General features: G+C 43.5%; 1 protein-coding gene across 7 annotated transcripts in view; it reads left to right on the top strand.

The window, feature by feature from the left end:
- Positions 1–16,361, top strand: part of celf4 (CUGBP, Elav-like family member 4) — a 107,407-nt gene that overhangs the window by 26,875 nt on the left and 64,171 nt on the right. For all 7 annotated transcript variants that reach the window (XM_050038456.1, XM_050038459.1, XM_050038460.1 and 4 more), the window contains exon 2: positions 1,716–1,798. In XM_050038456.1, coding sequence (XP_049894413.1) covers positions 1,716–1,798 — 83 coding nt within the window. The remainder of the gene's footprint in view (positions 1–1,715; positions 1,799–16,361) is intronic.

Below are 16,361 nucleotides of genomic sequence, written 5' to 3'. Positions count from 1 at the left end.
GTGTGAATCAGAGGCTCGCGTGTGTTTCCTGTGGGACAGCGCCGGCATGTAGCGTTAACACGACAGGCCCGGAGAGGACGAGGAGGTAGCCAAGCTGTCAGCGGCCAGCTCCCACTTCGCCTAATGAGAGAGAGGCCCGTTAATTAAAAACACCAACAGGCGGAGCTCCCCAGTGTCCCGCCATCAGGACGACCCGGGGTTAAAGACACGGAGCCGAGAGGATGGGAGGCATGCTGCTTCTACATACACTACATGGTGCTGCCCTCAACAATAAATAGCCCCCAGTATGCAAGAAGAACAAAGCAAAGCACAACTGGAAATAGCTTTAAGAGGAAGGGGCTTTCTTTAAACTGCACTGTGCTCGTGTTTATTTGGCGGGGGGGAGGGGTTTGTGATAATCGTCTGCTCAGCCCTTGATGTTTCCAGAACAAACTGTGGTTCTTTTGTCTCTTTGTGCTCGTGTTAGTAGCATGGCAGCAGGGAACAATTTGTCAATGTCTGCACAGAGACTTCTGTGATCCAAAAAATGAAAATAAAATTACCCAAAAGCCAGTGCATTAAGAGGTTTTTTTTTTTCTTGCAGCTGTAATGTTTACCACATTGTTCACTAAAAGAACCCTTCAAATGCTTCAAATGTATTCTAATATCATCACTGTGCAAACCCACAGACTAATTGTCCCTTGTGGATGACTTTTCCTTTCTTTCCCTGAATTTATTTGAATTCCATTTAAGTTATTATTTTTTTTCATTAAGTTAGAAAATTTCCAGAGCAAATATGCAAAACACCTGCAAATACAGTGTGAAGAATATTTGCCTCAGATTGAATCGTGTCACCGCAGCCTATTGTGCAATCGTCTTTGTAAGTGTTTTATTAAACTGTCAAACACATGAATCATTAGCCTTGATCTGCAGATTGACAGTTTGTCAGCTCTCTGACAGTGGCGTGCGCCTCACTGTCAACAGGGGGTGGCGAGGGAGCGGCTTACACGTTCCCCACGGCTTCTTCTTCTTCCTTGCCTCCTGCGTCTCCATCTTCCTTCCACCCCCACATGTCATCCCAGGTGCTAACAAAACCGAGGATTGTGGGTAGTCTTGGAACATATGGAGCAGGGAGACGGAGAAATGAAGGGTGGAGGGAGGGGAGGGGGAGGGCGAGGGGGGGGGGTGAGAAAGAGAGAGAAGCTGTCAGGGAAATGTCTATCCCTGTCACAGCAGCCAGAAGAGTGCGATGGACGAATGGATAACTGCTATTTCAGACTGCCAGGGAGAAAGCACAGTCAGATTTGATGTGTTTTGCGGGCAGATTGGCTCTCGCGCAACAGAATGCACAAATCGTCGCATCTCCAAAGCCGCAATTTTTGGTCTTTTTTTTTTTTTTTTTTTTTTTTTGCTTGCGTATGGATTGCGTTTGTGTACAGAGGAATGTTCCGTTTGTTCAGTCGCTGAAATGCTGTTCACTGTGCACAAACACGCGCAGGCACACACACAAACACGAGCAAATTCCCAGTGCGGCCATGTAGACAGAGTTTCAGAGCTATGGCTGCAGGCTTACTCTGTGTGTGTGTGTGTGTGTGTGTGTGTGTGTGTGTGTGTTGTTTTTGGCTATCCGCTGGTGATTGGTGCAGCCCCCTCCCATGTTTCTTTCTCTCCTTCTCTGTCCTCAGTTCACATAATATAATCATCTCTCTCTCTCTCGCTCTCTCGCTGTATTTCAGGCTGTGCCTTCCTCACCTACTGTGCCAGAGAGTCGGCCCTGAAAGCCCAGAATGCATTGCACGAGCAGAAGACCCTGCCAGGGGTAAGTCATACACGAAGAAACGCCATGTCGACCCAGAAGCGAAAATCTTACATAAACACATCTTGGATTCACTCCGGCAGACACATCAACACAGATGCTCATTTTTAACATATAATGCCGTATATTCATTTCAAATCAAAGGGGACTGACTGTCTTTGCCATGCTTGTCATGTTCTGTTTATCACTGGCTGTACACCAGACATGAGCACAGCCCTTCTTTCTCTTAAATATCAGTCCCCCCCCCTCTCTTCCACTGCCTCCCTCTCTCTTCACTTTGACAGTCACACACACAAACCCATAGGGAGAAACCACACACAGCATCGCATCATAGGCATACTATTTATAGTCCTTCCTCCAGTTTGTGTAAATGAGTGTGTGCCTCCGTGTGTGTGTGTGTGTGTGTGTGTGTGTGTGTGCGCGTGCGTGCACCCGTGTGTGTGGGCAAGTGTGTGAGAGATAGACGGAGAAGGATGAGAAGCGGGTGAGTGGGTGGATGTGGGCTATTTTGTACATTTATGTGCACGCTCTGCATCATGAGTGTGCATCATGAATGTACATCACGACAGCGTATCTTCACAACAGATGTTCACATGCTGTGGATTTTTGCACTCACATGTACACTGCAGCTGGAAGCAAAGCATGTCTCGTTTCAATGCACAGCTCCTATTCATGTGCGCTGGAACGAAGGGTTTTTGGCGTTGTGGTAAAGAAGAGGTAGATATTCAGTTGTTAGTGTGTGTGTGTGTGTGTATGTGTGAGGGATTATATGCATTGTGAGCATTTTCTTTAGTGTACACATGATTTGATGATTACATGTGTGCACGTCTGTAATACGTTTCAGTTAGTGTGTGCTTGAGCGTGCATGCACCTGAATGCACGTGCGTCCTCCTCTTGCGTGTGTGTACACACGCAACCCGCCTGCGCATGTGTGTGTATGTGCGTGTTAGGAAGTTTTGATGCGTCTCTGTCAGGCCTGGCTCGGTTTGCTCTGTTCGTTTTTAATGACGCCTCCAGGGAAGCTGACAGTCGCCGTGTTGAGCGCACAGCCTTTGATGTGAGTGATTATGACATCACAGACGTGCAGCCGAGAAGAGCGGAGGAGTGGGGATCCGTGCTCTCAGTTTTTTTTTTCTCTTCCACTTCCCAGTGGCATATTATTCAGAAAGAAAGAGGGAGGGAGAGACAGAGACACAGAGAGAGAGAGAGAGAGGAGGAGAGATTAAATATTTGGCCAAAACCAGAATGCGATTTTGTGTTCACACAAAATGTGCTGCCGATTGATGTTTTTGCCTTTGTTGCTATTGTTTGACACAGACCTGAAGAGATGGGCACAAAAACAAGCTTTTTTAAGGATTCTGTCTTTACATGTTTAAGGGAAAGAGACTGTATTTGGCTTCACACGCTACATAGTAATGCATCAACAATGTTTAATCAGTCACTTGCAATCAACATTGCTTTAGAGGGAAATGCTAATTAGCACTGCCTTTGCCAGCGGAGGACAGTCTCAGGTTTGCATTTGATCGATGGTGAGCGTTAAGTAAACAAAGGTAATGCCATAGGACAGACCTAGATGCTCAACAAACCCTGAAGCCGAGCGTTCGGAGAGGCAGACCAGGAGACTGTCTTTTGTTGCTGGTGGAGGTAAAGCCAGCAAAACAGAATAAATGAGTTCATTAGAAACAGAGCGAGGACTTGGCCCTGGGAAAGGCAGTGGGACGTTTTATGGCACACAAGTACACTCTCTTTCCTCCGTTCCTTTGGGGTTTTTTTCACCTACCTTCTTCTCTTCCTCCTTCCATCCTCTATCAATCCCCCACTCACAGGCCAACACAACCAAAACCCTGCAAATGAAATCCCTTTTTTCCCCCTTAAAGCCTCTTTCCCCTTCACTTCGCGTCCTGATGCGCTTTTTATCGTCAAAGTTGCTCCCCAACCCTTACATTTAAAAAGTTTTCTGCCGTCTTTATTCTTTCGCTGCCAGGTGAGCTGAGAGAAGAGGGGATTTGGCTTCCTAGAGGAAATGCCCTGTAAGCATGGCTGTAGGCTGTTGGTGTAGCTCAGACAAAGTACTAAGGGCTGCCTTGTGTCTGTGTGTGTGTGTGTGTGTGTGTGTGTGTGTGTGTGTGTGTGTGTGTGCGCGCACACACAACTGAGCAGGTGCAGTGTCAGGAGAGACTTTGGGTAAACAAGCGACAAGCAAAAATACTGATGTTAAAGTGACACTGACATTGAACTATTTGTGATAGATGACAAATTGTTTTCACATCCCTCATTCATAGTGCCACAAACTCAAGGTACACAGGATTATGCTGATGGAGAGTAACTTTCTGCTAACATAATTAAATCAACTCTACTGACACAGAAACAACTGCATTGTTTGAGGACACTCAAAACATTCAAGAGGTACATAAGAATGATAAGAAGCACCAAAAGCTCCCCGCAGCTTTGGATGGATCATAGAACAGACCTCGCAAGCACAGGCCCAGGGGTCCAAGGGGGCCACAAAGGTGGTGTCTCTATTTGGAGTGACTGTTTTGAGCAATTTTCATTGGTTCAGTAAAAAGTAGGGTGTCCAAATCATGCTTTTTTTTGCTCCTGATCCCAATCCAAGTCCTTCAATTATGAGCCAATTAGTCCTGATATTTATTTTTTTATTGTCTTTTTGTTTATTTTCTCCAACATAATTCAGCTGCACAGTGCACACTTCAAGTACAATGAGCCTATCATAAAACTTCAGTTAAAAGCCGAGTCTCAATTAAACAGTGAGTCCCTTTTAATGGCCAGGTGTGGCTACACATTCTGACCAATAAACCCCAGGTGTGTCTGCCACTGATGCTGCAAAGCACTTCTTTTTTATAGAAGTTCTTTGGATGTATTAAACCTCTTGAAGCCCAACGAGTTGTCGGCTACCTGCTTCAGCTAACATTAGTTGGCTGCTTAGATCGCCCATACAAGTATAAATGTTTGTCAGTATGGACATATACACATCATAAGCTTGGTTAGATTCTCTACAATTTAAACATTCATTGTACTGAATCCATGAGCACCACCGTATAATTCATTCAGATTTGCCGGACTGGTACGCAAGAGAGATGAAAAAAAAAAGGTAGTGACTCCTTGCCTCTGAAGCAGTCATTACACCTGAACTTGGATCTGTTTCTTGATTATTCAGCCTACATTCCTTTAGTCCATGGGGGTCCTCTGATCAAAAGAATCAAAAGGGGTTTTTATAGAAATTAAACCAATTTGTGAACATTGTTTTAACAGGATGAAGAGGTGTTGTGTCAGTATGCCCCGTATCATAACTCTCCCTCTCAAATGAATGATTCATAATCAATATGTTATAAGGTAGCCTTAAATTTTATACAAGTAATATTCATACTGGTTTAAATAAACAATTTGATAGTGGGCTACTTCCCATGTTTGCTGAGCAAGAGTTTTGTGTGAAAGGAATTAAAGGCCCGTCCCATATAGACGCCTGTCCAAAATATACACCAGCTGAATTCAGTGATTGAAGCAAATACAAGCCCGGGTTATTAACTGAAGTTCTACGGTACACTGAATTTAGTTAAAATAAATAAAAATAAAAACTAAAACCATAGACGGTATAAAATAATGCCCGGAGCCACCGTGATATCACCCATTGGTTTGTGGACTCCTGTTTTGAAGCCTCCAGTTCAGCATTTCCTCGACACCATCTTGGATTTTTGGAGTCAGAGCTGGCCATATTTGGATGAGAACATCAAGCTGTGGAGGAGGAAAGGGTGGATCTGATCCATAGACTGCTGCAACGCCTCACAGACATCCTGTCACTTAAAGCAGCCCTTATGTGTAAATTTAAGCCTTAATAAAATGCAAACAGGTGAGTTACATGAAAATTCATTCCCTGTACAGTTGTCATGAAGGGGGACATTAGCTATAGAGACCAAAACTGCTGTTTGTACCAGGCTGTAAACATGTTTATGTCTGCAGGAAAGTTGGGCATTTTAACATGGGGGTCTATGGGGATTGACTCCCTTCTGGAGCCAGCCTCAAGTGGCCAATCACGGAACTGCAGTTTTTGGCACTTCCAAATTCAGCTTCATTTTCCAGCCTCAGAGGTTGCCGCTTGAATATAACCTGTACCACAAGTTTACATTGAATGTTTCCTATAATATATTGAATAACGTATTTATTTTTGTTGTTGTTGTTTTTTGCAATATATATATCACATATAATGTGGATCTGTTTTGCCAGGAGTCTTTAGACAGCTTCTTAAATCTCCAGCATGAAGAATGTACTAACATCCAGACATAGTTTTCAACCAACAGCAGCACTTTAGCTGTAGAAAAATGATAAATTCCCCCCTCAAAAGAATTTAATTATGTGGTTTCTGTCTCTTTCGTAACCTGTCAATTCTTTCCAGTGTGGAGAAACACAATCAATATAGTGCAAGATGTCCATTGAAGAAGTTTTGTGTCCTTAGCTGAAGTACACAGCTATTGAGCGGATAAATAGAGAAGGTTGTTTTTGGAGATAGTGACGTGAGACAGGCTTAAAATGGGGCGCGTCCCAAACGCCGGGCCCTGGCTGCCATATTTGTGATCCCGCGCTCCAGTTTCAGACTCGTACTACAGCAAGAGGCATTAAAAAGCCTCTATTGATTCTGGCAAAAGTCCTCACGAGTGGGAGGATGTGTTTCTGTACGCGCACGTGTGTGTGGTTGTGTGCGTATGTGCGGGTCACAGGGTGGAGTTGCAGAACTCAAGGTAGTGCAGTGTGTGTACAAACCACAGGGTACAAATACCCACCAGCAAATCCTCCCTCACACACATAAATACTCTCTCACGCAAAAAATAAATAAATAAAATAATAAAAAAAAAACTGATCTGGCATCCACTCAAACACACTGTCAGATTTACAGTATGTAGTGCTGAGGCACTACCATGTGCCCCCACACAGTGCACAAAAAGAGCATGCACTCCTGAATACTTAGCACCATGTTCCAAGTCGGAATAATGCATAGAAATACACACCAGCACGCACAGGTACAAAACACACCACTGATACTCACAACACATGCACTCACACTCCAAACCCGTCTCTTGTAACGGCAATACAACACTCCTCGTAAACACTTCCATTCAACAACATGATACTCTGATACACACAGAAAGAGAGAGGGGGAGAGAAATAGGGAGAAAGTAAAAGAGGGAGCGAGCGAGAGAGAGAAATACGGCGTCGATTGACTCGCACTGTAATAGTGAGCCAGATGAGAAAATATAGAACACTGTGAATCAATGCGTCATTTCAGAGCGCTTTCACACACACACACACACACACACACACACACACACACACACATACATAATGGGGCACATATACACACAGAGTTTTCAGCCCAGGGGCAAACAAACAACAGAAAAGACAGAAAAGCAAATGAATAGCAGGAGGGAGGAAAGAGGAAGGGGCTGATGAAGGCAGGTTGGAGAGAGTGGGTGGATGGAGGGAGTGGGAGGAGAGGTATAGTCGAGGTGCCTCCATACCGACTGATTTGTGTCTGTTTCTTTTTTCGCCCCCCGTCCTTCTCTCAGTTGAGATAATGCCAGGGCAAGAAATCTATGGCATTGATTGGCTGCTGCGACCCAGTTTCATGGCAGCTTTTTCTCAATAAGTCGCCCTCATTGGTCGATAACTGCCAGGTTCCACAGGTGAAGTGGGTGAAGGGGTGTTTGGAGGGAGGGGGTAGATGGTGCTCCGTTATGATTTGTTTTCCATAAGCATGCACGAGTACAGTAGTTCACTCCTTCTTGTAGATTTAGATTAGTGGTGCAGTGTGCAGGAGGAATAGCTGCACGTCCACATGAATAATGCCACAGGCCCTGGAGCTAAAACATCCCCTCCTTCTCCCCAAGCCATCACCTCATCAACTATCCTAATCACCCTTATCCAAGAGAAAACCGTTTGCCACATAACATGCTCCAATTAATGAATCCACAGTCATTGACAGAATGCTGGAGCAATGCACAAGCGTTAGCCTAAAACGACACCGGCGCACGGCATCAATGGGGATAAATGCTTCACACACAAAAATGGTTTTGTAAACTCACAGACCCAATGAGCAACTTATTTCAGTGTGCCTGACAATAAACAGAAAGAGCAGCAGGCACTGGCAGTAGTCAGTGTAACAAAAGAATAAACAGTATCCAGTGTCCAAACCGGAGCAAAGCTTTTAAGTGAGGCAGAATGCAGCCTGAATCTGGCAGGTCATAAGCCTGCAATAAAAATTCAAATGAGTCCCCAACAGACAGTACAAAAGCAGAGAGACTTCTTGAAAGCATTCTTTGTAATGAATTAAACACAGATTCCACTATTTGTTGATAAACTCATCGCTCAGTCTTTTTTTTTTCCTAGCATCATACAGCCTACCTGTTATTGGATCATATACACTATATGGTCCTGTCCACACAAGTTTGTTTTGGTCTAGGGCTGTATTTTGTGGGTAGGCCCCCTAAGCCCAGTTTAGGCCCAAGTTTTGCCACCAGACAAGTTGAAAAACGTATCTCCGCAGCAACAAAATCTCTATACCTCTGCTCTGATTTCCCACTTTTCAGGCTAATTCCATAGCTTAATGTCATGTGAGATCCCTGCTACACTTCACTAGTAGTGATGAAAGGGCGAAAACACTTCAGATGGACAGTATTCATAACAAATACATCACAGTAATTTAAATGAACAGCGCTGATTAATCAGTCAATGAGTATGTGTGTGACATGCACACATACAGCGAACAGCAGCAGCGACCCACCGTCTGACACCAGCACACCGAGGACAGAGACCGATATACATGTCAATAGCCGTGGGAATGTAAATGAGACGGACGCGGGCGACGCAGAGATGGAGGGCAGTTGTCAGAGAACGCCGCAGCAAGCAAACACGCCGTCTGTTGGCAGTTTGACTTAAGCAGTGGACTTCGCTACAAGCAGATTGGCTGTTGAAACACATGACATGCCTCACTTCTGAAACCATCCACTGGCGACTTGACAAGCAGAGTCGCAGGCGGCAACATCAGCCGGCTTACAGGAGGAATTTGCTACGTTTTAAGTGGATATCCAATCAGTGTTGATGGTAAATGCAGTCAATTTAAGCAATAAATTCCTCAGTGTGTGCTGCACTGACAGAGAAGCAGAGGTTTTCTGAGTTTTCCTTCTTCCACAGCCCTTAGGATGCATTGCGTCTGAGCTCCTGACACTCCAAATACCCCCAAATACTCCCCAAACCTGTCCAGCATGTGAAGGTGGGTGTCACAAACACGGCTCTGCTTACAAAAAGTAAGCTCAGAACAGCCCCGAAAGACTCCTGGCTGGGGCTTGGGGATTACTTGGTGCTGATTGGATATACTCAAGGAGGGATGTGACGACAACAGAAAGCAACAAAATAGCCGGCATTTTTAAAACTCAGCAGACGAGNACAAGAAACTACTCCAGTTAGCTCAATCATGTTGTAACTAAGACATCCGCTGGAAAACATATTTTTTCACGGACCATTTAGTGAGTTATTACAGACACCACTAAGGGCTAACAGCTAACGGCGTCCCTATGTCGCCCCGGTAAATGGTCGCACAACAATTACATCACATCCAGAGCCCGTAACTTTACAGGAACCTTCCTCGTACTCCGCTCTCTCAGTGGAGACACGGTGGTTGAGAGGGCCGAGCGAGAGGACGTTCCTGTAGTAGTTCCTGCCCCCCAAATAGTACCAAGAACTTCTTCAGTGGAAACGGGCCTACTGTATAGTGCCTGGAAGCTGTATCACCACCACAGCCGAAAGCTCTTTGTTGGCCAAAACATAGCATTAGGTGACACAAATACTCACTCCATGATCATCTGCCCTTTTAGCTCCACAGGACATGGTTGTTTTTTCAAATGTATCTTTGCGATCCTGAAGAAGTTTTCCAGTCATTTTCCAACCAGCCACAGTTGGCCCAACAATTGGCAATTGCCAATATATTAAAGCATTTCATTTAAACTCAACAGAAACAAGATAAAGCGCACTAAAACGATCATGGTTGGTAAGCCCACTGTTTCAAGAACAGAGAGAAGCAGCTCTCAGTCATTCATCAGAGGCAGAAGCAAAATTCATTGACCAAAAACACTCAACAATATACCCACACAATCGTCAGTGTATTAGTCCAACCGTAGTCTCCAGCACACAAGTGAGGAGCAAAACTGTCATGTATAGCAATGCACACATGGGCTCTCTGTGGTTTGTTGTTAACGACAGCATTCAACAAAATGGGCCATGTTGAGATTCAGTGCAGCACAGTGATTCTGTTTCTGTTGGCATCAGAGGGCAATTTGAGCAAAGACACCATTACTTGCTCTTGTTCTCAGCAGCTCAGGTTTGGGATGGTCCCCCACCAGCGGTGCCCTGTTACGGTTCAGCTTCAGCATGTCCATTGTCGGCTAATACAGTATAAAAAATATGTAATCCATAACATCCTCTGCACTCATAATAAATTATGCCATTTCACTCGTGGATATGCAGCTAGTTTGCAATGTATGACAACTAGGAAGATTTGTTTGTGGATGCATCTAGAGCACGCCCCCCTGGATACCCAGAGGTGGAGACTAGAAATACAAGCCGAAATAGCTTACAGTTCTTCCAAGCACAACTGACCTCACGGGTTTGCAGAAAACCAACACAGCCAGTGTCTCAGCCCTCAGAGACACAGATAACACCAATAAATCATGTTGTTTTATGTCACACTATACCCCAAATTTAATTGGATGAAGTTAATGTTGAAAAACGGCAAAGTCTTCCTTTAAGTCGAACTGAGACCTGCCGCTGCAACTTTTCTCTACCACGTTCTAAAATAGTTTTGTCTTGTCCTGAATCTTTGGTCTGAACTGGGCTTTAGTTTCATTTAATGCTACAACATACAAAGCTATATTAGAGACAATGATATGATTCAAACCATGACAACAGTTTGTGAAGGCCTTTTCCTGTTTTAACATGACCATGTGGAAGAACGATTCTGAACAGAGCCCTCACCTCAACCTCGTCCAACACCTCTGGGATAAACTGGAACAGTATCACCCAACATCAGTGGCCTATTCTTCTAATGCTCTTGTGGTTGAATGGGAGCAAATTCCTGCAACCATTTTCCAAAATCTTGAGACTTTCTAGAAGAATGGAAGTGTGTCATAGCAGCAGATGAATGCCCATGTCCAGCCAAAGTGTTTGTTTGATGGTTGAACAGTGTCCAAAACACTCCCCCGACATTGTTTCAACATCTGTGTTGTGGAGCCTGCATCTGACCATTTCGGAAACTTTTCAAAAGTGACCATCCAACACTTGACCGAACAATGTGTCCTATGAGCTAGTTTGCTTCGAGCATAATGCCCACACCCTTACAAGACACAAGACAGCAACTACAACCAGGATGACTTACAGGGGCCTCATTACAGAAACTTCCTAAGTTTTCTATCTTATCTCGGTATAGGGTGACATTTGGGATTTTTGGTATTGGATCAAGAAACATGTTTCCTTATTACATTTAGGGGGAAAAAAAACTATCTCAGGCTCAGATTGCCAAATTTAAAAAGTGAGCATTTTAAAAAGCTTCACTTTATATAACAGAAATGTTCAAAATGTTCAGCCATCACATTTGGATGTAGTGTTTGGTCGTCCACATACTTTTGGCCACTTAGTGTCGTTTTGGTTAAACCCCTTAAAGGAGTGAAGCATGAATGGTGCCATAATTGTAACAAAGATCATTACAAGCCTACACACCATCTTTTGTCATATAAAGTCTGAATGCTCCCATTATCATTGGGCTCCAGGCCTGATGTTACAACCTCCCATTGCCAAGTGGAGTTTGAGCAGATTGTACAAATGAGAAAAAATCATCTGTCTGGAGGCAGCACTTCACTTTAGTCCAATAATCCAACTAATTTCAGAAGTGGTGCATGCTACCCGCTGGGCCAGTGGACTGATGATCCATATGTGAAATGACACACCTTTATACAATTGAGCCATACTGAAGTGCACGCAATGTCATAGCAGTAACCCAGTTTTTGATCTCACTGTCTCATTTAAAAAAGCGAGAGTTTGGAGATTTCGCCAGGACTCCCCAGTGTGACTATTCAAAAATGAGAATTTAGCAAAATGCCCCATTATCACTCTCCATTGGGACGTGTGTTGAGACAAGTCTTGATGTATTAAAGCTTATTATAATTTCAAATAACACGTATTCTCCCCCTTTTAAGACAATTTACTACAAATTGCTGCTGTCAGAAAAGATGGAGTTCTCAGCCAGCAGTCCTAAAAAAAAAGTGTGATATGCTCTCTAAAGGAATGGATTGAGCTGTCTGGGCAATTCAAAACACCTCTGGTAAGTGCCATTATTGGGTGATTCAAATGTTTTTGTATTTGCTCTAAAAGCATGTCCCCACTTCAGAAATTTCAGAGGTGCCATAGCTCTTTTCAGCATCTCAATCTATTGCTGGCTCAAGCTATTGTCACAGTCTGAAATCAACTTGTCCTTTCCTTGAGTTTGTATTGATCCAAAAAAGCATAGCCTTACAGCGCACCAGTGAGTCTTCATCCTCAGCAGCCCGCTCCACTGAGCATTTACAAGTGTTAATGTCACTACTGGCACTTTAGGACTCCTCCATGTACTCACCAGAATGGAAAGTGGCAAAAAGAAAGTAATTTCCAGGCACAAATGATTCACTTTTAGGTGGGAAAAAAGGAAAGGAAGTTTGACAGAAACTTCTCTCTGATATCCACATTATTGTTCAAGTGCTGAGAAATCATCCGGCCAATTCTTGCGTGATTAGAGTTGTTTCATAAAAGCCCTGCACTTTCTTATTCTTTCTTATTGATATAAACGTAGCAGTGGCTGAAGCTATCACTGGGGAGAGGACAGAGGCATGGGCCGCCGCAGCTGGAGCTATTCCTCCTCCGAAAAAAAAAAGAAAAAAAAAAAGCTTTAATAGCATCTTAACCAGTGTGCGCCCGGCTTCAGCCCTGGCCGTGCGTATATTACATAGATTTAAGTACCTCCATAAGCTGGTTGTGATAGTCATTCTGCCATTGTCATAGTTTTAGCTCCTGCTGCTGCTTCTGCTGCTGCTTCTGCTGTATTGAGTCAGCTTGACTCCAGCTGCTTTGAAACATCCTGCCAGTTCAGGGATTTTTTTCTCTGAATAGTTGTATGTCACACTGCTGTATCTCTTTGTCTTTTCCATGCTCTTGAGCCCCCACAGTGCAGTATGTCTCTCCACAACAGTAAGTGCAGTGTCGTCTGATATATTTACTGTAGCCTCTTAAGTTAATTTACCGTGCACATTAAATGTTGAGAAACAGGCAACAGATAACGATAAACAATAAGACGCAATAAATCAGTCACACGTACAATATAATGTATCTATTAGAGTGGTGTTTTATTGATCATTGGAGAATATTATGGCTCATATTGTATACCTTTCCTGTCTGTCATGCATTAGCGTGACTCTGCTTTACTCTCTTTAGTGCGGGAAAGGGCAGACGCTTTGAAACACCAGAGAACATTTCTCTTTCAGTGGATTTATTCTCTCCTCTGGCTTTTCAGGACTCTTGCAGCTTTTTTCATACAGCATGAGGCTCGCCATACTTTTGTACTCTCTATATTAGTCTTAGGTTCTTTCTGGTAGTTTTACTCAGACCAACTGCTGATGAGTTGACTAAAAGCCCTTTGTTGTCATTAGAAGTCTCTTTAAAATACTCCATTGAATCAATACACATTATGAATTGCTTGTTTTCCAAAATAGCCTGATAGAATTTCAGAGTAAAACTGTTCAAGGATTTCAAAATCGGTGTTAAAGTTGCTTTCTAGATGCAACGCTCCTCCTTCGGTAGCAGTATTTTTAAAGTGCTACTTTGGTGTAAAGCCAGATAACAAATAAATTATTTCACAATGACTGCAGAGGAAAAAAAATCACAAGCCCGGTTTGAACAAGGGCTTTTATAATGAGAACAACTAAAAGAAAAATTATTGTGTCAGTTCAAAGCTAAGGGCAATTATCATGCAGTGCTTGCATTGCTGTTTTCTCTGTCTTCTTTCATCATAACCCTGATGGCAGAAACTATTCAAGGAATGTATAAGTGATTACAGAAGAGCTAACAGTGTGGCAAGGTGGAAACATATAGGGAGTTATTAGAAGACAGTGAGCCGTAGCAGGTTAGGGGTAGAAACAGTAGCCATTGATTTGTTGCTGGTATTGTACTGAACGTTTTTTAAAACTAGGACCCAGTGGCGAGCCACGCTGCAATATTAATGTTGTTTTTCTTCTTCTTACAAAAGTTCTTATGAAGCAGAAACTCACCCCACAGTTTTCACAGAGAGATTTTATTCTTCTGTAAATACCTTTATAATGCACAATGGTAATGTGCCAAGAAAAACCAAAACCCATTTTAGTTTCTGACCTTCAGCACCTCACCTTCGCTGTAGCTGCCGGAATATTTAATACAGCAATTTCAATTTCTTCGTTTGGCCATATCATCGACAGAGTGGGAAGCGGCGCTGGGAAATCTTGTTCCATACCCCGCTGTAGCAGCTGGCGAGCTGGTGGCCGGCAGATGTGATAATGACACAACGCACCAGCTGAGGCCGGATAGCGGGCCACGACTCAGGCAGCTTTTAATAATTGATGGCAGCCAAGGCCCCGGATTGGCCAGTAATTGCATTACAGGTCACTTCTCAATAGCAATTTGTGAAAGTTGTGGTGATGTGTGCCGGGTGGCGATCAATAGGCACTGTCCAGAGATGCAGTGTTTCCCTCTCTCTCTCTCTCTCTCTCTCTCTCTCTCTCTCTCTCTCTCTCTCTTTCTTTCTCTCATGCTTTCTCTCTTTGTGTTTGTATGAAGGCCAGAAGTCTGGTGGAAACATTTTCTTTCTATGTTTTCTGCCGCAACAACAATGGAGATGCTTTCAATCCCCCGATCAAAATACCAGCTTCAAGTTGAGACTTCAGTCACTGTGAGTGCTGTCATCTCATCAACACCTTGGATGTACTGTTCATTCAAAGTATCTTTGATGCTATCTTAGGCTGTGTAAGAGCAGTTAACTTAAAGGAGCACTTCACCAATTAAGCATTGCACACTTACAAAAAAAAAAAAAAAACCTGACGCCCACATTACCCACAATCCAACTTGAAGGACAGTTTGCTCAGTGACTTGTCTGTGTTATGCTAATGGAGGCTAAGGGGTTGTACACATGCCGCGTTTTTTGCATCTTCAGATTTATTGTTTTCAATTAGACACTTTGAGCCCCTAGCCTCAAACAAAGATGAGGAGCGACCTAAAGTGGTCTTAAACCTACTCTTAATCCCCAACTGGCTTCAACTCAAGTGACATCACTTAGGTAAGCATCTGTAACTATTGCCATTTTCATTTGAAACGGATTCTAGCTCTGACTCAGATGGATGACATTCCTTAGTCCATCTTAGTCCCACCAACAAAGATCTGATTAGTTCAGAACAGAACACCTCTCCACAACACCACTATGTAAATAACTAAAAAATAAATGCAGCTAAGGCTCAGGAAGAGCTTTGTCAAGCCTGAGAAAATAACACCTTGTGATGTCATCCAGGTTATCTCAGCTTGAGTTTGGAGGCTACAAATTCACGACAGAAAGACTGTGTTGCAAACTCATGTAGTTTTGACGAAGTTCAAATTCACCAGGTATGTAGGGTCAAACAAAAAGACTTAATTTGCATGATGGGAAATGTAGGATCCACTGACCCACACAGTGGACTAGAAGTCAGGATATCTCATCCCCTCCTGCATGAATTTTGACTATTGTGGTTTTAATCTGTCTCTTGTGAGTCCCACACTTTTTTGGAAGTGCAATACAGCGGAGTGCTCCTTTAACATAGCAACATATGGCTCACATGGCCAAGACAGAAGTGATTACATCTTGCATTAAAATGCTGATCACATTTATGCCTGGTCTTCATATTTGTCTTCAGTGTCCACATTCAGATCTGATCTCTTTGTCCAGCTCAAACAACTGAACAGTTGTTGTCGTTCTCCACCAGAGCTGGTAAAGTACTTTGATTACTTTTTGCAGTAACGAGTAACCTAACGCGTTAGTTTGCTGTTTGAGTAATCAAATACTTGAGTACATTTTCAGACAAGCCATCAGTAGCCTACTTTTAGAACGCTGGTCCTTCAGCTCCGAAACAGCAACAACTGTCTTTTGGTTCTAATAACGGGCTCCGAAACAGCAACAACTGTCTTTTGGTTCTAATAACGGACGTAACGTTAAACCTATCAGTCTGAAAGAAGCCATGGAGCTTGTGGCTAGCTATGTGGTAGAAGAAATGCTGCTGTTGTCTATGGACTCGCTGACAGACAGGTCAGACTCAGGACTTGCATTATGCCTGGTACACGCTACACGACTTTTCTGCCCGTTCTGAAAGTCACTATGTCACATTACACGATTGTGGAGTCATAAAATCGTGCCGTGACTTGGCCGACAGACATGACACACTAAGTTACATGCTGGTACTCACCAATTATCCCCGGTCGTCTTTCA

Source organism: Epinephelus moara, chromosome 24 (assembly GCF_006386435.1).
Source record: "Epinephelus moara isolate mb chromosome 24, YSFRI_EMoa_1.0, whole genome shotgun sequence".
NCBI lineage: Eukaryota > Metazoa > Chordata > Actinopteri > Perciformes > Serranidae > Epinephelus > Epinephelus moara.
This window is presented reverse-complemented; position numbering and strand designations above follow the sequence as displayed.